Raw genomic sequence first — 26994 nt, 5'->3', positions numbered from 1 at the left:
TCTAGCTAATAAAGTATAGCGAGCTTATTATAAAGATCCTGTCATCCTGCATTTTATTATTATGTACCATATTGCAATAAGACATCAGCCTCTGTCTCAGAATGAGATGGGAGATGGTGAAAATATGGATTTGTAAACTTTCTGTTATTAAGCAACCACGGAGGTGTCAGTGTTGGGTGCCTGTCGGCTGAGGGGATTGCAGTCTTGAGCCAGGCTGTAATCTCAGAACCGTGACATTGTGTAATAGCTCCCACTATTGAGCTTTCAGATTTTCTTAGATTGGCTTTTTAATTTCAAGTAAATACAAGTGTATGAGATTCTAGATAACTCTGCCTGCTCACTATCTTGTCAGAAGCACAACATTTACAATGCACTCACGCTCTGTGGCAGGTTTGGATTGGTTATTTGCTGTCTGTACAACATTTCCCCATCTACATTCAACATGCATGTATTTTTAAAAATAGTTCAAAATCTCCTTCATACAGAATTACAATCTTACCTTTCCCTGTGGGCTAACTGTTGCCAAATACACTAGACACACCATGGCACTTAGTGTGCACCTGTTCCTTAGTTAAGTGGCAGCTAGACTCATTCATTTAATATTTGTTAATGTGCATAAGAAAAAAGTGTCTGTTTAAACTGCCATGAATGATCATTGATGTGTCAGTGACTAAAACCATCAGCATCAGTAGCCATTATGTAAAACCCACACACTGCTTTCTATTTGACACTAACGGAGGCGTGATACAACAGTGTAACTATAGCCCACATGCTTATAACGCAACATACTGTATGTATAGTGCTCTTGTATAATAAACAATGTCTTTATAAGGCATAAAATACATACACAAAACCCAGTGTGCCTCTGTGAAAATGGCTGAGGGTCCAACAATGCCATCTACTGTACATGTAATTACTTTTCAGTCATTTGGTGAGATGGGTTCCAGAAAATGCTTTCTATAGTTAAATAACTGCTGCCACCATGTGGTATCCTTCAATAAATACATGTTGAAACAGAGAATACAGAGAAAAGTGTGGTATATTTTTGCTCTCCCTATTACTAAAGAATAAAAAACGAATTAAATTTTGTGAAACACTTCACATCTATTGTAAATCCTTCTAAAATAAAATATGGTATAAGGGGGTTAATAGTTTATTTCATAAACTATCCTACAAGTGCATCTTGTATCTGTTCCAAAGATGATGCATTGTGAATGATGACTGCAGCATGTCAAGGTCACCACAGTTCCCTCATTCACTGTGACAGTGCATTTTGTAGTGTGAAGCTTGAGTAATAGAAAACATTGTGGTTTCACTGAAAAACTCAATAGTGGTAACATACGTTTATGTAGGCTATAATGGCTACTGCATATTTCACCCCAAATAGTCAAGTAACAAGTAATCAGTCAGTCCAAGTCTCAACCACCCCAATAGCCTACTCTGTCTAGATAACAATGTGAAGAAGTGTTTTACTCACCAATCCTTCAACTGGGGCCTATTTATGTTGTCTTTACTCATGACGTTATTTTGGGCAATTATTTGGCCATTTAAAAAAGCCTGAAACTTTATTAGTACTTCCTCTGTAATCCCCCATGGTCCTCTTTTTCTTCTATTTTCAGTTTCTTAATTTTTTCTGCTTTCTATTTTCCTGGTTTCAACCTGGTCTCAGAGCATTTTGTATTATTCTGTATGTAAATCTGAGATACTTCATATAGTATGTTATGTTATTAATTTGTGGATGTCCATGACCTATTACGTATGATATGTTACGTATTACAACTCGTAATACAGTACCAGTCAAAAGTTTGGACACACCTACTCATTCAAGGGTTTTTCTGTATTTGACTATTTTCTACATTGCAGAATAATAGTGAAGACATCAAAAATAAGAAATAACACATATGGAATCATGTAGTAACCCAAAAAGTGTTAAACAAATCAAAATATATTTTATATTTGAGATTCTTCAAAGTAGCTACCCTTTACCTTGATGACAGCTTTGCCCCAGTCTTGGCATTCTCTCAACCAGCTTCATGAGGTAGGCACCTCCAATGCATTTCAATTAACAGGTGTGCCTTCTTAAAAGTGAATTTGTGGAATTTCTTTCCTTCTTAATGCATTTGAGCCAATCAGTTGTATTGTGACAAGGTATACAGAAGATACTGTAGCCTATTTGGTAAAATGCCAAGTCCATATTATGGAAAGAACAGCTCAAAAAAGCAAAGAGAAATAACAGTCCCTCATTACATGAAGGTCAGTCAATCTGGAACATTTCAAGAACTTTTAAAGTTTCTTCAAGTACAGTCGCAAAAACCATCAAGCGCTATGATGAAACTGGCTCTCATGAGGACCGCCACAGGAAAGGAAGACCCAAAGTTACCTCCACTGCAGAGGATACGTTCATTCGAATAACTGCACCTTAGATTGCTGCCCAAATAAATGCTTCACTGAGTTCAAGTAACAGACACATCTCAACATCAACTGTTCAAAGGGGACTGCGTCAATCAGGCCTTCATGGTCGACTTGCTGCAAATAAACTACTACTAATGGACACAAATAATAAGAAGAGACTTGCTTGGGCCAAGAAACACGGCCAATGGAAATTAGACTGGTGGAAATCTGTCCTTTGGTCTGTTGAATACAAATTTGGCATTTTTGGTTCCAACCGTCGTGTCTTTGTGAGACGCTGAGTAGGTGAACAGATGATCTCTGCATGTGTGGTTCCCAGCGTGAAGCACGGAGGAGGTTTGATGGTGCTTTGCTGGTGACACTGTCAATGATTTATTTAGAATTCAAGGCACACTTAACCAGCATGGCTACCACAAAATTCTGTAGCGATACGCCATCCGATCTGGTTTCGCTTTTTCAACAGGACAATTTAACCAAGGAGAGTGAAGGAGTGCTGCATCAGATGGCCTAGCCTCCACAATCACCTGACCTCAACCCAATTGAGATGATTTGAGATGAGTTGGACCACAGAGTGAAGAATAAGTAGCCAACAAGTGCTCATCATATGTGGGAACTCCTTCAAGGCTGTTGGAAAATCATTCCAGGTGAAACTGGTTGAGAGAATGCCGAGATTGCCTTTATGACAGCTTTGCACAAAGGGTGGCTACTTTGATTTGTTAACACTTTTTTGGTTACTACATGATTCCATGTGTTATTTCATTGTTTTAATGTCTTCAATTTTATTCTACAATGTAGAAAATAGTAGAATAAAGAAAACCCCTTGAATGAGTAGGTGTGTCCACATTTTTTGTTGGTACTGTATATGTTACGAATTTGCTAAATGTGCAATATAATAAGAATTTGCTAAATGTACAATATGTTACGAATTTGGAAATCGTATGATATGTCGAATTCTAGCTAGGTGGCTAACATTAGCTAGCTCGCTAACGTTAACTAGGCTAGGGTTACAGTTAAGTTTAGGAGTTAGGTTAAGGTGACCAGATTTCTGACATTAAAACCGGGGACATTTCCAGTTCGGCGGTCAATATATCATTAAAATATCCAATGTTATTATCTATGAAATAAAAAAAGGGGGACAATTCCGGTTTCATGTATTTAGTCTAACAGGCACACTGTGGTAGAAAAAACTACTTTATTACAGAAACATTACAGACAAGACAGAACTGTCCAATCTGAACAGCCATTCAGTGGTCCTGGTAGTCTGGGTAGAATAAGAACAGAAGAGAACATGAGCAAAATTGAAGAAAAAAAAAACCAGACAATAGTATATGTGAAATACTTAACAAAATAAAGAAATAAAATGAGATTGGTAACTACATAATATACTTATACCAACCTAATCTGAATATTTCTCAGCAGAATGTATCTTCTTCAGGATTGCTATGTCTTTGGCCAGCTTCTCCATGAACTCCTGGCAGAGGAGGTTGAAGTTTATATTCACAATAAGCATAGCCTTGATGGTAGGAACCTATTTCTTGCTGCTGTCCATAGATCATTCATTTGGAGAACACTCTCTCAACTGGTGTACAACTTCCAGGTAAGCACATGACAACAGACGCTAATCTAGCCAGGTTAGTGTGTGGGATGTTGTTCTCTTTGAAGTGGGTAACCATCGTGCTCCATCTCTGACTAAGCTATGTCTCAGATGTTTTCCATTCTTCAAGCAATCCTCCCTTTAGGAACTTTTGCTGGCCAGTAACCTTGTCAAACAATGCATCCTCATTGATGGCCACATTGGGGCATTTTTCCTGCAGTGTGCCTGCTGCCTTCTGGATCTCTTCACGCTGAGGTTGCCTTTTTAAAAAGGAGACAATGTAAATCTTTTAGATTATCTGTGTGCTTTTCCCATGCTTGCAAGTAGTTCACAGCCGTAGTGAAGAATGATTGGGATGTTTTGAGAAAGCTGTCTTTAGACTTGGCTCCATTTTCCTCCAGCTCTCTCAGAAGTCCTCTGACTAAAACTGGAATGAAGTTGTCATCACGTCTTGCAGTCAATTTTGCCTTAATGTTTCTCAGAATTGCAGCTGACTCCACAGCACAGCGGTCCTGGCCTTCAAGCATCTTGATTGTGTCACTGAATAGGTCAGGTTTCCATGGACAAAGGCCAAAATTCAGTCGGTGGATCTTCGAACATTGTTTGCAGGACAACAGGGTATTTGTCTTCAGAAAGAAAAAAGGATTTCCATGGCACATACATTTTCAGCACTCTTTCTAGAGCCGGGAACATGGACAGCCAGCGAACATTTCTGTGTCCTAAAAAAAAGCTCTTCAGTCTTTCTATACAAATATCCAAATATCTTTGTGAGCAGGTACTCATCATCAAGGGGAATCATATCCAAATCTGTTCTGGCCGTGTTATGAATGATGCGGGCAGGACAACCTAATCTAATCACCTCCCATTTCAGAGCATTTTTAACTTTGGTATGGACATTGACCCTCCCCAGCCTATTCAGTCCTCCAAAGTTGGTATTTGTGTTGTCGGCAGAGAATGCCACGACTTTGTTTTCCAGGTTTCATTTTTGGATGAACACCAGGACCTCAGCAGCAATTTCCTCGGCTATTTCTCCTTGCAATTCAACAAAATCAAGCAGGTTTGTTTCCACGGATGTGTTGCCATCATATATCTTACAATATCTGACTAGTATTGGCAGCAGCTTTACATGTCCATGATTGGACGCATCAATGGACAGGGACACAAATTCAACCTGGTCTAGGTCCTGTGTTACCAAAGTAGTTAGCCATGGTGTAAACACGTTACTCGCTATGGCTTCACATTTTGTCCTAGCACATGTAAACTTCGGCTCATAAAGCTTCCGTGTCAGTTGTGCTGTGCAGCCCAGAGATCTGTAACTATGATTGTGTTGCATAGTGTGGTATGCAAAGACATCCCTCCTCCTTCTTGGGAAGGCTCTACCTTCTTGAAGAATGTGGTGAAAGAGAGCATACCAACACGGCCAATCAGAGAGGCTTTATGCTTTTTTGTCTGTTGATGTTCTACCACTGCCATTCTTCCCCCGCTGCCAATTGAAAAAGAGGAATTACAAAGGGTGCAGTTAACCATTCTATCGTCTTGACCTGAGCGTATAAATGGACATTTTCTCATGTTGTCATTAAAATGGCATTTCAGTTTCTTGGAATGAGCCATTGTACCTCCTATGTCTGCGCTTCTTCACTCTCCTTGTGTCACTCTTCTTACTCTCTTAACTTTTTCTTCTCCTCCAATCTTTCTCATCCTCTTTTCTTCACTCCTCTTCCTGCTCTTTTTTCCTTTCCTTCTCTTTACCTTTCCACCTCACTCTTCCACACTCTCCTCGCTTCACTCTTTTTACTCCCTTAATCTTTCCTTCTCCAATCTTTAATAATAAATAGTACACTATTAGATAAAATTAGATAAAGATTCCCATTGCATGCCTCATTTTTGTATTTTATCTCAAAAACATTGGTTGGAATAATACATTGGCAGTCTCTGTAATCATATCTTTACCTTTCCTCCTCTTTCTCTTTCACTCTTCTTCCTATCCAGTCTTTGTCCTCTCCTTCCTCTCCACTCTCTAACAGGAAACATTATGCTAATCTTATCCATGAAAATGTCCAAATATATTTTCACACTACTTATTGTAATCTACAAACGTTTAATCTAGCTACTATGACAGTAGCTAGCTAACCTAACTAGATAACTTAGTCGACATAGCTAATGTTAGCTAACATAACCTATTTAAAACCTTATAAAGCATCTATCTATATAATCAATTGTGACATTATAACCTCATTAGTTAGTATCTCAAATGATTGTAACTTACCTGGCTTGAAAAGACGTTTGTGGTGATGTTGTCGATTCACTTGACACTTGCTAGCTTTTGGCTGAGTTTTCCACATCAGTTTTCTCTAAAAGTAGCGCGAGCAAGTAGTTAGTAGAAGAAGAGTGAATGAAGATGATATAGTGAGCAGCCCCCTCTGCTGGACAAAATAAGCATAACGCGATTGAGACGTCAACCGACAGACTCTGCTGTCTGGTCTTTCTTGCCACGTAAAATATTATTTCACTTTGCAGTCTGTTTTTAGCGCAGCTCCAGCAGGGGACAGGCCACCAGAAACGGGGACGTCTGGTCACCCTAAATTAGGTTAAAGGGTTAAGGTTAGAGTTAGGGGAAGGATTAGCTAACATGCTGAGTCGTTGCAAGGTAGCTAAATAGTAGTAAGTAGTTGAAAAGTTGCTAATTAGCTAAAATGCTAAAGTTCTCAGTGATGAGATTCGAACTCGCAAAATTTGATTTGATTTGCTAGACGTTCGCATTATATGCCTACCCATCCACCCTGACCAACCACCCTACTTTCATCTTTGCCTTAAGTAACCATTTGCCTTATGTAACTACACAAAACATAACATATCATACATACTAAATGTAATGTATCAGATTTACTTACAGAATAATACGAAATCCTCTGAGTCTTCTCCCCAAGAAAACAGAACTGCTATATATTTGTTTTAGGAAGGTTTGGCTTCAAGGTAGACTTTAGAGGCACAACATTGGTCAATTTCAACAAACGTTTGGAATATGGAAAAATATGGAATATTTTATATATTTTATATATATTTTATATGGCTGGGTTACATTTACAGAGGACTGCAGGGCAAGTGATATGAATGCAGCTCATGTAATAAAGCGTTAAACATTGAATGGCGTACTGTACTACAGTGTAGCATAAGTAGAACACTGCTGACTGTAGTATGAGAACTAGATCACAGGAACCTAAATAATGCACTGTTGAAGAAAGTGTTGTGTCGTTGGATAGCCAAGTTGCGGAAGTGCGCGCTCAGCAGAGGCTGGCAGCTTGAAATGCATTTACATTAGGACCTTGCGCAGCCTACAGTACATATCGACCTGTAACATGATTTGTTGTTGGGGATATGATAATGAAAGAATATCTATTCCACTGAACTGACACCGTTTCGAGTTCAGTAGCCTACCTGCGTTGTCCTGAGTGAGACCAATCGTTATTTTCATGCGTCTGGATTGGTCGGCTGGCGCGTTTACAGAGTTATGGGTGCATTACAGTCGTTACCTGATGAACCCGAATACAGAGATCTCTCAGAAAAGACCGGCTGTGAGTATTACGTTTTTTTCCTGTAGGATACGATTATAATTGTTGCGAATAATCATATTTCTGGGCTTATGTAATCCTGCGCTAAAGTGTTTCATTATTGTGAAATGAAACGCCCCACAGTACAGGATCACTATAACAACGTCATCTTGTGTGGTAGGTGTTCTGGGGGCTATTTCCAGAGCAAAACAGCATGAGTTATAGATTGCTGTAGGCGACAGCACTACTGGATGAGAATCTTTACAAGTAGCCTATTACAGTGTTTTCCCGAATGCCTTGCAAGGAGAAGAGCTACTGTTATACCCCTGAAAGGGGGGGAATATAGAAATGAATCACACAGAGGTTGCTTCAGCTTCACATCAGTGTAATTAATATTTTGCATAAAATCATCAACAATTTACATGCATTTCTCAAGTGCACAACTAAATATATTCTTTACATTTGCATAGCTTTTACTATTGTTCAGTAAACCAAGATGCTACATTTATCAATGTATTCTTATTTGTTATCCCTTTTTAAAATGACATTATCAAATGCAATGGCAAACCTTTTAACATTTTTAAATGCATGACACAGGCCTTTATGAATTATCACTATTAACTATCCTTGTACCGTTTCTATCTTTATACCATTGTTATCTATTTTATCCCTATATAAACTCACTCATCTTCACATTTCCCAAAAGTTCTCTCACTCACCCATTCACTAACACACACACACACACACACACACACACACACACACACACACACACTCACAGGAGATGAGCATGGCCCTTCCCAGCTAGGTAGTTTATGCTTGTGGCTAGAAACTTCAGCGAGAATTTGAAACTTGGCTACCATAACTGGGACTTGGGAGAGTGTTCAGAATCATTCCGTAATTCTTCAGTTTTTAAAAAACTAAAATGTAGACGTTAATGCCTTAGTTGTACATTTTCAGTGAAAATCACTGCAATAAATGTGCTTTAGCTGTCACCCAGGCCTTATATTGACTACTCTAGCTAGCTACTTCCCTCTCTTTACTGCTGGACAGCAGTTCTTGAACAAGTAAGTGGAAGTGAAGAACACTGTGCCCTGTGTCGTTGCGGTGCCGGCTTGCAGCACAAACTCTCCCCATTGTAGTTAGATTGTATCACGGTGACATCGAGATGGTTACAAATTATTTATTGTGTAGGCTATCCTATTCTAAATCAAATCAGTGGGATGGACAAATTGGCCACGTTAGCTACTGCCGGCGACATGTGATACAGTTTCCCAGTGGGAAGCAGCTCACGTTGGCAAGTACCTTGATACACCCTGTTGCACTGGTCATTCTCATCGGCTTGTTGTTACGTTAGCTAATTGGCAGGTCAAGGTGACAAATACCACAAGTTATTTCTCCCATTGAAATAAGCATCATTTTATTTTAACTAGTGCCATGCTGCTGTTCTTGCCAGCATAAACTATACTGAACAAAAATATAAACGCAACATGGAACAATTTCTAATATTTTATTGAGTTACAGTACATATGAGGAAATCAGTCAATTGAAATAAATACATTTGGCCCAAATCTATGGATTTCACATGACTGGGAATACTGATATGCATCTATAGGTCACAGATACCTTAAAAAAGGTAGGGCCGTAGATTAGACAACCAGTCAGTATCTGGTGTGACCACAATTTGCCTCATGCAGCGCACCACATCCAATTTGCATAGAGGTGATCAGGCTGTTGATTGTGGCCTGTGGAATGTTGTCCCACTCCTCTTCAGTGGCTGTGCGAAGTTCCTGGATATTGGCGGGAATTGGAATACACTGTCGTACACATCGATTCAGAGTCAATGGGTGACATGTCTGGTGAGTATGCAGACCATGGAAGAACTGGGACATTTTCAGCTTCCAGGAATTGTGTACAGATCTTTGTGACATGGGGCTGTGCATTATAATGCTGAAACATGAGGTGATGGAGGCAGATGAATGGCACGACAATGGGCCTCAAGATCTCGTCACGGTATCTCTGTGCATCGCAATTCCCATCGATAAAATGTAATTGTGTTCGTTGTCCATAGCTTATGCCTGCCCATACCATAACCCCACCGCCACCATGGAGCACTCTGTTCGCAAAGTTGACATCAGCAAACCACTTGCCCACACAATGTGATACACATGATCTGTGGTTGTGAGGCTGGTTGAATGTACTGCCAAATTCTCTAAAACTGTGACTTCCACCAAAGCCGGTTCCTCTCCTTGTTCGGGCGGCGGTCGGCGTCACTGGTCTTCTAGCCATCGTCGATCCACTTTTTTGTAAGTGCACTTGTTTACTGGTGCGCGGCGGGTTTTTTGTACCCATATTCTGTTGTATTTTTATGCTGTTGGTTTTTGCATTAAACTGCTCCGGCTATTACCTACTTCTGCTCTCCTGCGTCTGACTTCCCTGCCACCAGTTACGCACCCCTTTACAGTTTGAGCAGCTATGGAATGTCCTTCTGACTAAAGTCAGATGAAAGAAATGAAACTTGGTAATAGTATTAGACCAGATGAATCTCCTATATTTATTTAAGGGCTGTATTCTGACATGATGATAGAAAGACACTAGTGTAGGCCAGATACTGTATCTCCATGCAGTGGCTATAAAATATTCAAACTGCAAATTGCATGTGTAGTAGCAACGTTTTTCTCCGGGTATCTTATGTACGTTTACAGTGTAGGCTTGATTGAACCACCATGAATAATAGATTAGATATTGTGTTTACAGCTTCAGAAAAACCTTGCAAGCAATGAGGCCATGAACAAAGAGGCTTTTGTTTTTCTCTGTTTCTAACATTGTCTGAAATCCCCACCCTCAGTGAGTTTCCTCATACCACTGGTAATCCAATATTAGCTCATACTTGTTTGCCCATACAATAACCTGAGGAATGTATTGTTTGTACACACTGAAAAACACTCACTCACTCACTTTGTCTCAATCACTCGCTCACTCATAAACACTCACTCGCTCTCAATTCAAATATTGTGGCGATTGTTAGACATCAGTCCTTGTTTGAATTAATTTAAATACTTTGAGCTTATCCCTACTGTTCAGCCAGAACAGGTTTTTTCTCTCTCAGACTACATGTAATATATAGTTTATTTAAGTTACATTAGACATACACATTTAAAAACAATGTATTTCTCTATACTCTATGCACTCACATAAACAATGACTGTCACGTTCTGACCTTAGTCCCTTTGTTATGTCTTTGTTTTAGTTGGTCAGGGCGTGAGTTGGGGTAGGTAGTCTGTTCTTTTTTCTATGTTGTGTTTATGTGTTTGGCCTGGTATGGTTCTCAATCAGAGGCAGGTGTCGCTCGTTGTCTCTGATTGAGCATCATACTTAGGTAGCCTTTTCCCACCTGTGTTTTGTGGGTGATTGTTTTCTGTTTAGGTTTTTCCCTGACAGAACTGTGCGCTTTCGTTTTCTCTGTTTTGTCATTTTGTTTGAGTGGTTTTTTGTGAACATTAAATATGAACAATTTCCACGAAGCGCTTTGGTCTCATTCCAACGACGATCTTTACAATGACAATGGGAGAATGCAAAGTGAAATAGTTTTTACATCTGAATATACACTTTTCACATGAGGAAGGATGGCATCAACTGAAAATAGATGCTGAATAGACATTCAGCACTGCACTCTGCTTACACCGTGTGTATAATGTGTTAGGTCTGAGGATGTCAAATCAGGCAGCCTGAATGATACATTAGAGATCAGAACAGGACACAAACATAAATTGTATTTGCAAAGATTATAAAACAATTATGTTCCATTAACAGCATTACTGTGCAGTTTGTCATGGTTTCCTGCCTGGCATTTTGCTAATTGGAGATGCCTCTTGAAGATGCACATAATTTCCGCTCCATCCATCTAGGCCTCTAACCTGCTGTGGTAGGTTGGCAGGATGTACCTCTCTGTCTTGGACTCACGACAGTCCCTTTTTTGTTCCTCAGTTTCCTTCGAGCAGATTGGAATCCTGCATAAAAGATTCAAGCAGTTGAGCCACAATGAAGACACGCTGAGGTAGGACTCTCTAATCATTTTTGGCATTTATACACATCCTAACACACTTTATTTTTGAACTTGGGCTGTTGTTACTTTTGGGTTTTTAGACACACGTGGGTGTAATCCTGGCATAATGCATTTCTGATTAAGTGGTTCTTCCCATCTCTTTAGCATAAACCAGCCTAACAGGTTTTGTTTTGCCTTTTGTTTAGTAGGTGTTATAATTGACGCGCTTCCTGCTGCAAACCTAATTATCTTCTTGTCTTTTCACTTGTAGACGAGATGACCTCAACACAATTCCAGACCTGTCATGCAACCCGATCCGAACCCAAATTATAGAGGCCTTCTTTGACAAAAGGTGGGTGTTTATCATGTTTATGTTAAGTACCTCATCAAGAACAAGACTTAAGGTTAACTGCTCTCAATATGCCCCCAGCTTTAACCTACATAGTATGATTTTCATTATACAGTAAGTTTGGTGGTTCCTCACAGGATTAGTCAAATGTGAGCCTGGTCCAGAAACAACCCCTAGCTACCCCTACCCACTAGCATTTGTGTAGATCGGAAAGGATTGAATATATATAATCTATATGGCAGTCATACAACCTAAGATATCAATATGCAAGTTGGAGCTATTACCATATTCTATACGGTTTCCATTTCATTCACATTTATGTGAAGTGCCTAGGACGTAGTGCCTGTGTGTTGTTTCTAGAATGACACATGGTTACTTTCTAATGAGCATTACAGAAAATATATGTTTACACAATGAAGATATTTATGTTCCTTGCTCGTATGCCTCTATAGAAACTTCCATCAGAATGGTGAGGGGACTGTCCAGGAGATCAGCTTTGAGGAGTTCCTGGTGGTCATGTCCCACTTCAGACCTCCAGCACTGGACATGACAGAGGAACAGAGAGAGATTATCAGGAGGGAAAAACTCCGCTGTGAGTGCCATCATTCAAATGTTACTGTATGGTGGTGTTAAGATAGATGTATTGCAGTTCAGTATCATTGGAAAATGTTACACTACATTGAAATGGATACCCAACATTATTGTTAGCGTGTGTACTTACTACAATGACATTGAAATCATTGGTTGTACAAGATACTGTGCACGTTTGAGGTGTACTATGGCTCACACTGTGACGAATCAATAATGGGCACAATAATCTGTCAATTTTCTGACTTTTACAAAATGGATTCAGCAACTTCTCATGGAACAATAGGGACTGTGAGGGCATACACACACACACAGATACACTCGAATGCGCACATTATTTTATAGTTGTATTGTTGGTGTCATTTTGTTGTTGTATTGTTTGTATAGCGTTGTATTTTACATTTGTGTGACTCTCCTTGTCTATTAGTTGTCGTGGAAATTCAACACAGGGACACTCAAAGTCAATATTAAATGAATCACTCTTTATTGTCAGCGAGCTGGGCGTTCTGCCAAAAGGTCTGAGGAGGGGGTCATGACTGTCTCCCCCTCTTATCTCTACCCAGAACCTATAGGAACCAATGATTGAGTGAGACAAGATGTACAATTCAAGGCTGTCCCCCCAGTCTATACATTTTTCTTCCACATTCCCTACTTTTATCACTTCCATGATAATAATTGTTAAACATGTAATGAGAGACACTTTCAAACCCTTCATTCTGGGTTATGCAATCTAATTAGTATGGTCATACTATCATCATAATAAAGGTTATATTTTTATTAACAGGAGTGAATTTATCAAAAATACACACACATACACACCAAGTTAATAACACAATTATGCAAACTTTTTTGCAATTTGGGATCCTCAACTTCCGAACAGGGATCTGGTTGTGGGGAATTTTTCTTAGCAGTGGCAATGTATTCGGCGAGGTCAGTCATATTAGAAGAGTGATCTGGGACAAAAGTACAGCATTCATCGCAAATGATTGGACAAGTCCCCCCTTGACCTGCCAAAAGATAGTCAAGAGCCTCTCTGTTTTTCAGAGCCAATTTACACAATTCTTTTAGTTCCCCGTTCAATTGTTCCAGGGCAATTTGGTCATCCCTAGATCCATCACGACTGGTCTGCCGACGTAATCGTCCGAGATGGTTTCAACAGGCTCTTCCATTGCGACGTCTCCAGCCCGCTAGCTGTCTGAATCGCTGTGTCTCCAGCTCGCCTAGCATAGTAACGACTACTAAATGGCTCCCTGACTCACCTATTGCTACTCATTGGACCCTATGATCACTTGGCTACACATGCCTCTCCCTAATGTCAGTATGCCTTGTCTATTGCTGTTTTGGTTAGTGATTATTGTCTTATTTCACTGTAGAGCCCCCAGCTCTGCCAAATATGCCTTGGATAGCCCTTTTGTTCCACCCCCCACACATGCGGTGACATCACTTGGCTTAACTGATGCCTAGGTTCACCTCCACTGTACTCACATCCTACCATACCCTTGTCTGTACATTATGCCTTGAATCTATTCTTCCACACCCAGAAATCTGCTCCTTTTACTCTCTGTTCCGAACGTACTAGACGACCAGTTCTTATAGCCTTTAGCTGTAGCCTTATCCTACTCCTCTGTTCCTCTGGTGATGTAGAGGTTAACCCAGGCCCTGCAGCCCCCAGCACCACTCCCATTCCCCAGGCACTCTCATTTGTTGACCTCTGTAACTGTAAAAGCGTTGGTTTCATGCATGTTAACATTAGAAGCCTCCTCCCTAAGTTTAATTTATTCACTGCTTTAGCACACTCCACCAATAAAGGTTTCAATCCCCAACTACAACATTTTCCTTCAAGATAGAACTGCCAAATGGGGAGGAGTTGCACTTTACTGCAGAGATAGCCTGCAGAGTTCGGTCATACTATCCAGGTCTGTGCCCCAAAAAATGAGAGCTTCTACTTTTAAAAATCCACCTTTCTAGAAACAAGTCTCTCACCGTTGCTGCTTGTTATAGACTCAGCCCCCAGCTGAGCCCTTGACACCATAGGTGAATTGATTGCCCCCCATCTATCTTCAGAGTTTGTACTGTTAGGTGACCTAAACTGGGATATGCTTAACACCCTGGCCGTCCTACAATCTAAGCTAGATGCCCTCATTCTCACACAAATTATCAAGGAACCTACCAGGTACAACCCTAAATCCGTAACCATAGGCACCCTCTTAGATATCATCCTGACCAATTTACCCTCTAAATACACCTCTGCTGTCTTCAACCAGGCTCTCAGCAACCACTGCCTCATTGCCTGCGTCCATAATGGTTCTACGATCAAACAACCACCCCTCATCACTGTCAAACGCCCCCCGCTTCTCCTTCACCCAAATTCAGACAGCTGATGTTCTGAAAGAGCTGCAAAATCTGGATCCCTACAAATCAGCTGGGCTAGACAATCTGGATCCTCTCTTTCTAAAATTATCCGCCATAATTGTTGCAACCCCTATTACTAGCCTGTTCAACCTCTCTTTCGTATCGTCATCCCCCTCTTCAAAGGGGGAGACACTCTAGACCCAAACTGTAATAGACCTATATCCATGCTGCCCTGCCTTTCTAAAATCTTTCTAAAAGCCAAGTGAACAAACAGATCACCAACCGTTTCGAATCCCACCATACCTTCTCCACTATGCAATCTGGTTTCCGAGCTGGTCATGGGTGCACCTCAGCCACGCTCAGGGTCCTAAACGATATCATAACCACCATCGATAAAAGACAGTACTGTGCAGCAGTCTTCATCGACCTGGCCAAGGCTTTTGACTCTGTCAATCACCACATAATTTTCGGCAGACTCAATAGCCTTGGTTTCTCAAATGACTGCCTCACCTGGTTCACCAACTACTTCTCAGATATAGAGTTCAGTGTGTCAAATCGGAGGGCCTGTTGTTCAGACCTCAGGCAGTCTCAATGGGGTGCCACAGTGTTCAATTCTTGGGCCGACTCTTTTCTCTGTATATATCAATGATGTCGCTCTTGCTGCTGGTGATTCTCTGATCCACCTCAACGCAGACGACACAATTCTGTATACATCTGGCCCTTCTTTGGACACTTTGTTAACAGACCTTTGAACAAGCGTCAATGCCATACAACGCTCCTTCCGTGGCCTCCAACTGCTTTGAAATGCTAGTAAAACTAAATGCATGCTCTTCAACCAATTGCTGCCCGCACCCGCCCGCCCGTCTAGTATCACTACTCTGGACGATTGAATATGTGGACAACTTCAAATACCTAGGTGACTGTAATCTCTGAGTAGCAGGCAGTTTACTCTGGGCACCTTTTTATCCAAGCTACTCAATATTGCCCCCCAGTCCCAAAGAAGTTAAGGTGCATCCTTTCTAACCAATTAAAAACCCACTAAAACCTAAATATAAAGACCCCACACAATAAATCAAACACAGTGTTAACGCCACTAACAAATATTCATAACAGGTGGGCTGTGTGTGGGTGCTGGTGTGTGGTAAAATGTAGGGTAAAAACAAACCAAATGTCCAGGCCTTACTTAATTTGGGAGTTCCCTTAACAACCAGATCCGGGTACCTTTTATATTGTATAGTACACAGTCTCAATAACAGCTCTCCTAAGGCACCTGCCTCAGGAAGCCTTTCAAGGGGAGAGATACAGAATCATTGGTAAACATGTATAAAAAAAACTTGTTAGCGCACATTCCATCAGTCCTGGAAGAAAGAAAATAAACATTTACTTAGTTTTCACTGTGCTACATTTTAATCTGTCCTAAAAATTCTTAGTCTTAATAAAGTTTACTGCATCTTGGGCAGGAAGTCTTGATAAAACCATGTGTGTACAGAATTATACTTCAGACACATCAGATGATACAGTGTCCTGTTAAGCTGAACCTTCTAAAGTAAACCATGTAGACACTTCTCTTATAAATGCCTACAGACTGCTGTCAGCGGGGCTTTATCATGGTACCGTTACTTGCCCTCACTCTAGTCTTCTCTTAAGACTAGTTCTAGCCTCAAGACTAGTGGTACCATTTTATGTTTATTTTAATTTAATTTTTAATTATACGAATTCATTTAAGTTGACTAACTAAAATTCAGATGACATGTTCCTCAGAGGTTCACAGATCAGGTATCTTCTTCCGGGCAGCTCTCAGTAAAAGTCTGGTCTTGGAGGGTCCACGTTGTCTTTGGTCAGACGGGAAATTCACTTACGCTTTCTCACTGTCTCCCTTGCAGACCTTCACTGGGATGCTCCACAGGTGGAATCACTGATCAAATTGTCATCTAAATTCAACACAGGGACACTCAAAGTCAATTTGAAATGAATCACTATTTGCTTTGCCGGGGCAGTCCCGTTACTTCTCTTATATACTGCTTACACAGACAAGCTACATAGGCATGGTACATAGGGTTGGTTCCTGCGTGTGTCTGGCACCGTCTCATATCTTAACTTATAGAACATATTCTGTGCATTCTTCCAAAAGGTCTGAGGAGGGGGTCATGACAGTCTCCCCCTCATATCTCTACCCAGCACCTACAGGAACCAATGATTGTATGAGACAAGACAATTCAAGGCTGTCCCTCCAGGCTATACATTCCTCCTCCACACAGTGTATCAGTGTTTTGTTACTTGTCATGTTTTGTGTTTTTTTGTGGATCTCAGGAAGAGTAGCTGCTGCTTCTGCAAAAGATAAATCAACAAACAATAACAAATACTGTATATCCCATAATATACAGCATTACTCAGCAAATGCATTACAGCGATGCCTCGTGACACTTGCAGACCTTTGTTAAGGAAATATTTGTAAAGACAGAGCAACAGAAAAGAGTTGAACACTTTCTTATTTTTTCCCCCAGTCCTATTTAACATGCACGACACAGACAATGATGGAACAATCACTCTGGAGGAGTACCGACATGTAAGCCACTGCCTAGGCCTATCTTTCAAGTACACTAAATACACTATCTGCCTATCACTGTTGTAACCATGACTGCCTTGCCCCTGTATGTACTGTAGGTAGTGGAGGAGCTGCTGTCTCGGAGTGGAGCCCTGGGGAAGGAAACGGCTAAAGGCATAGCAGACGCTGCCATGCTGGAGGTAGCCAGTATCTCCATGGGTCACATGGTACGGCTGCTTTATAAACATTACATTCCTCACTCTGAGTGTTAGACCTGGAACCTATTATTATTTTTTTTTTTTTTAAAATTATATTCAATTAATCTCATTCTTCATTCTCAGGAACCAGATGAGTTTTATGAGGGGATCACTTTTGAACATTTCCTAAAGGTTTGTAATACAACATTATTTTGTGTCTAAAAGAAGTCATGGCTTTAGCTTTTCTTTTTCAATGGTTTTGCAAACGAACACTGTATAGCTTCAAAATATGGATAAAACTATAATTTTGATATGATGGATGGTCTGTCCTTGCATCCATTGCTCTGTCTTAGAATTTTAAAGTGGTTACATTTTGCCAGCCCCATCCCTCTGCTGTTTGCCAATAGCAGCACAATTGTTGTCTTGTTATTAGAGTACACATAGTTGAAGGCATCATCAGAGTTTAGTAACTATGTAATATACTGGTAGTAAAACTATTTATTTTCAGATACTGAAAGATATTGAGATCGAGACAAGAATGAACATTCGCTTTTTGAATATGGACACGACGAACCTGTGCAAGTGAGGATCTTCCACCTTTTTTATTACTATGCAGCACCAGCACTCTTTTATGGTTTTTATTTAGTGGCCAGTTAGGGCACACTTTAAGCAGTGACGTGCGGTTGGTGTCTGGGTAAGCTGTTATCAAAGCCAGATTTACTCACAAATAAACCTTCATGAAGCCCAAGTTCACCATACAACAGATAGCTCCAACAACCAGAGTGACACAGGCTATTAACCAAAATTGACAACAATGTTCACCAAAATGTGACCAACCGGCTCGATTCGGTCTTATGTATCAACATTTTAAATGGTGTTTTTTACATTGGATAAAAGTAGAGACTCAGAGATCTAGAAAATGGTATATCATACACTACAGTTGAGGAACAATGGGAAAGTAATTCTGCTTAGAAAGTTGATAAACTTATAACCCCACTTTTGAGAAAATGTCCCTTGAATGTTTTGGTACACCTACTGGAGAGCTCATCTTTGTCTACACCAATTCAGAATGTTCACACCCTCTTAAGCCTTAGCCCCACCCATCTCTTTAAGGATTCACATGTGAGGCCATGTGCTAAGCAGAGTGAGTACAGTAGTGTACTAAACAACCAAAGCTTTCAAGATTAAGGCTGGTTTACACTACGTCTAGCGTCATGCCTGTAGACATTTGTCGCAGTGACATCATGGACAGTCTATTGTCGTCCCACAACAAGCTTGTCGTTATGAAAAAGTATAAGGACAAAACTGACAGGCTGCATGACATCAGCAGCCTGGTGGTCCAAAATAGCATAACTGGTGTATTTTAACACCAATAAATCCATCCGCTTAAAAATGTATTTAGTATATGTCAATCTAGCAAACCAGACAACTAAAACTAACTTTCTAAATAATGTTGTGGTTCGATTCTTGCTTGTTAGCCAGCTATCTAACGTTGAGTTAGCTGGCTAGCCAGTTCAAATAATGACCATATCATATTGCTGACAATGTCTTTACTTTAACTAATTTATATTCTTTATTACAGGAAAATAAACTCACAACAAGATCATTATTTACAAGTTAATGGTGAGCAGAAAATAGCTTAAGGTTGTGAGTGTGATAAAATAAAAGCAGGGCATTCTACTGGAGAATTTTAGAACTTGAACACTGTCTCATTGGCCTAATGTTATATCCTAATTTGACTTTGGTGCAGGTCATTTTGTTCTTCACCTTACTGTCTCTTGTAAATGCACACTTTATCAAATAAAATCAAAGTTTACTTGTCACATGCACAGGATACAGAAGGTGTAAACGGTACAGTGAAATGATTACTTGCATAGTGGAGTTTTTTGTTTAGACATGTAGCTAACTAGTTAAACAAACGATAATCCCAACTCATAACGTTACTACCCTGCATGAATCTGCTGGTAGCTAAAAAACTAGCCAACTAGGTTCAATATTAGCTATCTCGCTAACATTAGGCTATAACTAGCAATGCAAATGGCTCTTAGATACAAATAATATTACTACACAGATCATACATGTAACATAAGCTAGTGACCCAGCCAGCTAACGTTAGCTAGCTAGCTAACAGTACACTTTAACTTGCAATGAAAATTACTTTCTGACAAAATTAGAAACAGTTCATTTCTGAAAATGTAGCTAGCTAGACTCTCTTACCCGTGTACATGGATGAACGCTTCTCCCTCTCATCGATGCCATAGTTGCTCTTAGTTTGAAGATGTAATCCGGAGACTGGTGTTTTATACAACAGCCTTCTGTGTGTTCTATTTTTGACTCCTTCCGCATATTTGCTATCAAACGGCAGAATTTTCTCCATCTCCTTAGCTATCATACTCTGCTTTCACCGGACATTCCGCTGATTTCAAAACGTAGTCCTCCAGAAAGTGAAGCACATTAGCAACACTTTTGTAGTTCTTTGTGATATCTTTAAAAAAAGCTGCGCTAGAAAGGATTACCTACACATACTGAGCAGCTTATGTTATAGACAGAACAATCTGAACTCATCTCTCGGCATGTCCAGTCCATCCATTATCTCAGCCAATCCTGGCTAGCGGGAAGGTTCCTGTCTTTTTCCGTGGCTAAACCAACTAAGCTCGTAATTTAACAATTGTATTTCATATTTACAGATGGCATACAAGTTATTAAGGCACATGAAAGTTCACATGTCCCAGAAGGCATTTCTGGCCAAAAAACACATTTTGATTTAAAAAATGTATACATTCAATTGCACTCCTGTGAAGTAGTGACACACAACATACGCCTAGTTAACTGAAACCAGTCACAAATGTAAATACCTATGTAGCCAAGATACGATTGCGACATATTTCATATCATCTGACAAGATGATGCACTGCTCAACTCAGCAATAGACCAATCTAGCATCCACAGTTACAACTGGTAGGTGGCACTAAAAGACCAATATATGGACACATTTCATCCGATTAATTTGCAACACTAACTCCAGCGCCTTTCACAATGGATTTACAAACACACACACACACATAATAATATTACCATGTGAAATATTATTACACACACACACGTATATAATAAATAAGGTTCTAACAAAATGTTCATATCAACAATCGAAATGACTGAAAAATGCATTCAAACGGTCGCGTGGGATACACATCTCCAAGGCCTCCTTCAGTTCCATTTTCACATTGACTCAAAAAGTAATTCCCATTACGTCCACAAAGCTAAAGCAAATGTCCAAGATGTCTAAAAGTCGGGGTAAAACGTCTTAGTTGGTACAGCCCAGTACTCACTTTTCGCCTGCCTGACACATGACACCTGTCATGCCACGTCTTGTAGAGATCCTGTATGCTGCCTCTATATGGTCTTAACTTTAATTTTAGTTGACATTCCACTCTTTGAACCCTCTAAACAGTGCGTTCCATTATTTCAACTTTGAAAATCGTTTGAGGTGCAGTATAGTGTCAATTTGTCAGGTTATTTTTGCTAGTTAGCTAGCTTTGTTCAGTTCAAGCGGTGTGAGTGTAAAATTATGTAGACATGTCCAAATGCACAGTTTACCCCAGGCAATACCCACACAACATGTTTAGGCAATACGCATGCGTAAAATATGAAATTGGCTCAAAACAACACATGAAGATACGTCAAGCTAGGCAAAGCAGTGATGCCTAAGCTGACCCTGTCTATTAACAGTGACTGGAGTCAGGAACGGCCGCAGTGTCAATGGCTTGAAAGGAAGGCATGAATATCCTAGCGACTTTCCTGAGGTTTTGCATAAAAAACACCAGATTCACTGAGAAAAAACATGAACAAAAAAAAGAATGAAAATGTTTTATACAATTTGTTTTTTTGATTTGGCTTTTCATAACAGCTTTTTTTATGACATTATCACAGGGTCAACAGGGCCTACCCTGACTGCACGTCACTTACTAAGTACACTGACAAACTATTAGAAAGCTCTGTTTATGGTTTGGTTTTGGGTTGTTATGAGCTTTTGATCGGGGGAAGATTTAAGCTTCTACTGTCTAGTAGCTTCTGACTCTGTTATGTTTTTACAAATGGACTGCATTGAAAATATGAATGAGTAACTATGCAAATATACACAGATTAACAGTTGGTATGTTATGAATTTAGCATGCAGTTTTAATGACAACCTGTATCTGTCACAACATACCTTTTTATGCAAGAATATAAACAATGCACTAAATGTTATCAATCAATAATCAATTCAATAGCAAAGCAATAAACCAGTAATAATATCGCAATAAAGCAATAGCCAATCATGCAGCGCTATGATTAAAGTGCATGCAATTCATCTCCTATTATACTGTATCTATGGCACTGTGTGGAATGAGCAAAAAGAAATTGCACAAGGAAAACCAAGAGCATGCGTCTTCTGTCTATACCATCATGCACACCAAAATTGTTGTGCTGCCACTGCCATCAATTTGGAATCAAAGGTTAGATTTCCATGTTCATTAACAAGTTACTGACCAATAGAAACAAAGTACTTATTGCCGTTGTGATGTTTGACTGACCAGCCTAGCATACTGGTATACAGTATAGCATACTGCAAATGTACTTGAGCTATGGCAACACCCTCCTGATATTGAAGATTGTTCTTTCAAGTCAAATGTGCATCCGACTTTTACAAAGAATGAAACTTTCGCAGACAAGCATTTGTTGACTGTTAGAAATGGGAACAATGTTATCCCCCATATATGAATGTTAGCTACGCATGTTAGCTGTCTTTGTATTTGAATATACATACATCCATATACTGTATGTTTGTACTGTAAAATAAAATATTTTCATTCCTTTTTTGGGATGTTATTGTAGCGAGGAATAATGTAAATGATGTGACCTTCTCTTTTTATTGGGATAACATTCAAATAGAACATGTGTATGATTTTTGTATTAATTTGAATGATGATGTAGGAATTGCAGCTCTCGTACAGCCTTGGAGAGAGATCAAGAATGAAACTTGAATTTGCTTTGAGCTTAATCAACATCAAAGTGCATTCATGTAATTAACCTTCTCAAAAACCGTCAACTTCCACATACCTCATATACTGTTTTCCCCAGACATCAGTTAAATCCTTACTCCCTCAGTCATAGTGTGGTGAGGGTGGTCACCCTTACCTTAGCCAAACATGACAAACACACCACAGACCTCACTGCCCATCTAAACTAGTTTCCATTCCACTCAGGTTGTACTCTCGCGGTCATCATGCTCTTAGCAGCGACCAGCCGCAAAGTTTCTCTGTCTGTGTTTGTTGTTTTGTATTTGACCAGTTTTAGATCATCTGTTTTAAATCACTGAATTCAATCATCTAGTAGATCAATGAAATAGAAAGAGCAGTGTTGAACTCTTCCTCTATTTCCTTTCGGGGACATGGGGTTAGCAGCGTTGTTTTTATAGTGGACGGTGTTTCACCTGGCACACATTTTGCAAGAACTTCCCCATTCTTAATCAATGGATCCAGTACAGCAGGAAGTGTTCTTCTCCAATGGAATAATCCCCAGAATGCCAATCCTCCCTTGGATCTAATCTACCCAAACCTTGATGCATTTGATTATAATAATGGTCAATGGGATTCTAGCAGCAGGCTGCTGGCGGGCTACACCGCAACATGAGAAAGCAGGGGAAGAGTGGAGTCCGGGAAAGGGCAAAGCGCCAATCTGTCACGCATTCTCCTGCCTTCTATCATTCTAGAACATGCCCAGTCTCTTCGCACAACTGATGAACTGCAAGCCCATGTTCGTTTCCAACATGAATTCAGAAATGCCTGTATTCTGTCTCTTACAGAGACATGGTTTAAGAATATGGACTTGGACTGTGAGTTGGTGATTGACTGGTTTGGGGCACCTATACGCTTGGAACGAGAGGCCCGAGGTTACTGGTAAGACACTGGGTGGTGGAGTGTCTTTATGTGAATGAGCGCTGGTACAAAACTGTAGCCTACTGTTTAGGGAAAAACTATGCACTAAGGATGTTGAACTGCTATACGTGTGTTTGCTCCCCCACCATCTGCCCCAGGAATTTCCTTAAATATTCCTCACCGTGGTTTGCATTCACCCGAAGGCAAATGAGAGTAATGCCGCATAGCTAATACTCCAAATTTCCAGATGACCCGAACATCATCCTTGGGGGCTTTAACCACCGTATTAAGACACAAACTTTGGGTCAATTTCATCAGTACGTCACATGCCCATCAGAAATAACAACATCCTGGTCTTATGTTACGGTTCTTTTAAGGGAGCGTATAAATCCCCCCCTACCCCCGAAATGGGCACAGCTGACAACAACTGCATGGCCCTTATCCCGTATCGCACAGCCCTGTGGAGGGGTAAAGTGCTTACATAGCGGATTAAGAACTGTACTGAGATTCCTCCCTGACCCTTCAGGGGTGTATTGAATGAGTGTACAGACTGGGACATGCTTAAAGAGTCGTGCTGATATTGACGATCTCACTGATGCTGTTAGCTCCTGGGTTTCATATTGTGAAGATGTAGTCATCCCAGATAATGTTGTGAAGGTTTACGTACCCCAATATTAAGCCCTGGATTAGCAAGTCTCTCAGGGTGCTGTTAAACAGTAAGATAAATGTTAAGATGGAAACCTTCAGGAGAGCTAAACAGGTGTACAAGGAAACAATTGAAAGAGAACTTGGTAACAATTTAGTCTCTGCCTGGGATAGTATGAAAACTATTGTGGGGATAATAACATTTTTTTTAAAGGTGTCACTAGATGGCTTTAATTCTGACAATCAACTGGCACAGGAGTTTTACCCGGGACCAGACAATATAGGCAGCCGCCTGCTCACCTCCTGTGCAGAGAAACTAGGCCCTATCTTTAATTATGTCTTTAAGTCGCTCAGCCAGCAGAGGGTGCCAAATCTATGGAAACAGTCTACTGTGATACCAGTCGCCAAGAACAACCACCCAAAGGTTTTTAACGACTACAGACCAATCACCTTGGTCATTACATCCTTTGAGAAACTGATTAAGAAAGCACTTCTGGACAAGACACCTTCTTCACCTTCAAGACACCTGGACAAAGCACCTTCTTGATCTGTTTCAGTTTGCATATAAGGCTAAGTGGGGTGTACAGGATGCTACTGTCACCCTAACTGACCTTCCGTGCAAACATCTAGGGTAGAAAAAACGAATGGAAAGTTTTTATTTGTTGATTTCTCATCTGCTTTTAACACCATTCAACCCCATCTGTTTGTGAACCAACTCACTAATGCTTTTGGTGTAGACTCTCATGTAGTGGGTTGACCTCAACTTTCTAACCAGCAGAACCCAGAGCGTGAGGTTGAATGGATGCCTGTCAGGGGAGCTGTCATCATCAACAGGCTCACCCCAGGGATCTGTCTTCTCATCACTCCTCTATACCCTGTACACTGATGGTTGTCGTAGCCAGTACGAGAACTGACACGGAAGTCCCCCTACCTTCAGAACATTATCATCAAAGGACAGGACAGTGTAGACAACTACAAGTATCTTGGCACAATGATAGCTAAAATAGTGAAAGTGGGCAGGGAAGTCCAGCAGAGTAGTCTGTCTGACCTGTACAAGAGAACAGATAAGTGGTGATGAAGGCAGAATCGATCCTGTCTGACTGTGCCTATCCCCTACACCTCGAGTTCCAGGTCCTACCCTCTGCCTCCCGGTGTAGATTCCCCACTGTTAATACTAATAGGTACAAGCACACTTGTCACCACAATAGCCATTTCCCTTATGAATATAGGGAAGATAATGAGGTAGGCTAGGGGTGATTTTGAGGATGATGATGGTAAAATGTTGTTGATGATGTGATGAAGGTGATGTTGCCGTTGTTTTGGGGGTTTTGTCAGCACATTGATGATATGTTGTTGACAAGATGACCTAATATAGGGAATATAGAACACTTTACTTATTAGACAACTTTGGCTCACTGTACTTTTGTGCTTCTGATAATGTCGGTCACTAGTAGGCCTACTGTATATATTAGTATTGATGGCTATTAGTATTGATGGACCAGCTAGACCGTTGTATTCACTAGAACTGTGTGTCATTGTAATCCATGTGGATTTTATACTGTTTGTTCAATGTTGTTTTTAATTCTCCTTTGCTGCTAAACCAATTTCCCTCTGGGACAATTAAAGTTGAAACTTGAACATACTGACCTAATTGTATTGTGCGTGCATTCTTGTAAATGAACAATGATTTACCATAGTTGACTGTAATTTGCTTTTATTTGTAGTTTTCAGCACAGTACATTACATTTACATAAACAACTCCCAAAGGGGAATACTCCTGCAGACTTCCTGGTTCTCCCATAAAATTTGCCAAATTTATCTGAAGGGAGTTTTTCTCTGTCTGTTCTTTGTGAGCTGACTGACTTTTAGCTGACTGTAGCAGCTTTCATCATCCTCCCATTTTCCCTGTATATATATATGACCTTTCGCCTCATCTTGGATATAGAAGATAACATGATAAATAGAAAACTTAGGTTCACCTAAAAAGGATGATTATCAAGTCTGTTTCAATCCCAAAGGGAATCTATGTTAATGACCTTTTATTCCAATTATGTTTTAGGATTTCAGATGTTGCCCAGACTTACCCACTTGTCTCTTTAAATAAAGTTCTGGGTTAAAACAGGGAACTTGATTCATGACCTAGAGTGTATCCCTCCTCAACTTCCAGTTTTGCATGAGCTCGTGATCTAAGGAAAGCCTAGAATATTTCTGATGGTATTTGTCTGTACTGCTTATTTGGATTGTTTTCGACAGATGCTCACTGTTACCAAACTGTTACATTCATTCATTCATTCATTAATTCATTCATTCATGTCAACTGCCAACACGTTTACTTAACAACCGTTATCCACCCAAGTAACACTCACAACATACTTTGGTTGTAATTGGCACCTGATCATGTAAACTGACAGTCCATTGATAATTAGTTTGACATCGAATGTTTGAATAATCATGGAACTCTTGTATTGCGCGCCAGTACAGATCTCCCTCATATGGTGTAATGCAGATTATCATTACATCTACATCTACATCACCCCAGAACACACAGATAATCTGACCCATACACACCCACACCTTGTGACTGGCCAGACAGAAGCCCGCCAGTTTCACAAAATCTTTCCAATCAGATGCTGTGCTGTCTTCAAGACATGCGTCATTGTGAGATGAGATCACAGACTCAGTGTCTCAATTGCTTCCTGGTTTAGAATAATCTCTCATGTTTGGACCACTGGGTTGAATTTTTGCAGTGTAAGGTTAACATCATAGACTTTACTTGAGCACATCCTGTGAAAAGCATTATGTGA

At 40.2% G+C, this 26994-nt stretch overlaps 1 protein-coding gene and 1 long non-coding RNA gene across 4 annotated transcripts; one reads left to right on the top strand and one right to left on the bottom strand.

Moving 5' to 3' along the window:
* Nucleotides 1-3582: 3582 nt before the first annotated feature.
* Nucleotides 3583-6361, bottom strand: LOC115128925 (uncharacterized). Of its 2 annotated transcripts, XR_003863567.2 has the most exons (3): nucleotides 6270-6361; nucleotides 3806-5486; nucleotides 3583-3670 (listed from the first exon to the last, which is right to left on the bottom strand). It is a non-coding gene; the product is annotated as an uncharacterized LOC115128925 (long non-coding RNA). The 2 variants fall into 2 exon arrangements; XR_010463777.1 differs by having other exon boundaries at nucleotides 3583-5486.
* An 888-nt stretch (nucleotides 6362-7249) lies between these two features.
* Nucleotides 7250-25836, top strand: LOC115125078 (calcineurin B homologous protein 3-like). Of its 2 annotated transcripts, none has more exons than XM_029654586.2 (9): nucleotides 7250-7575; nucleotides 11539-11608; nucleotides 11868-11948; nucleotides 12398-12537; nucleotides 17390-17451; nucleotides 17550-17657; nucleotides 17772-17819; nucleotides 18136-18209; nucleotides 24969-25836. In XM_029654586.2, exons 1-9 carry the CDS (start codon nucleotides 7512-7514, stop codon nucleotides 25102-25104), a joined length of 783 nt encoding a protein of 260 aa, XP_029510446.1. In that variant the 5' UTR covers nucleotides 7250-7511; the 3' UTR covers nucleotides 25105-25836. The 2 variants fall into 2 exon arrangements, with proteins under 2 accessions (XP_029510446.1, XP_029510439.1); XM_029654579.2 differs by having other exon boundaries at nucleotides 24966-25836.
* The last annotated feature ends 1158 nt before the right edge of the window (nucleotides 25837-26994 follow it).

This window comes from Oncorhynchus nerka, linkage group LG4 (assembly GCF_034236695.1).
Source record: "Oncorhynchus nerka isolate Pitt River linkage group LG4, Oner_Uvic_2.0, whole genome shotgun sequence".
Lineage (NCBI taxonomy): Eukaryota > Metazoa > Chordata > Actinopteri > Salmoniformes > Salmonidae > Oncorhynchus > Oncorhynchus nerka.
This window is presented reverse-complemented; position numbering and strand designations above follow the sequence as displayed.

Bases quoted from the DNA above. Each gene is read 5' to 3' on its own strand.
- LOC115125078 (XM_029654579.2), top strand. From the start codon at position 7,512: ATGGGTGCATTACAGTCGTTACCTGATGAACCCGAATACAGAGATCTC. The intron at 12,538-17,389 runs GTGAGTGCCATC...TTTTTCCCCCAG, and splicing joins CAGGAGGGAAAAACTCCGCT to TCCTATTTAACATGCACGAC. The intron at 18,210-24,965 runs GTGAGGATCTTC...CTTTCTAACCAG, and splicing joins GACACGACGAACCTGTGCAA to CAGAACCCAGAGCGTGAGGT.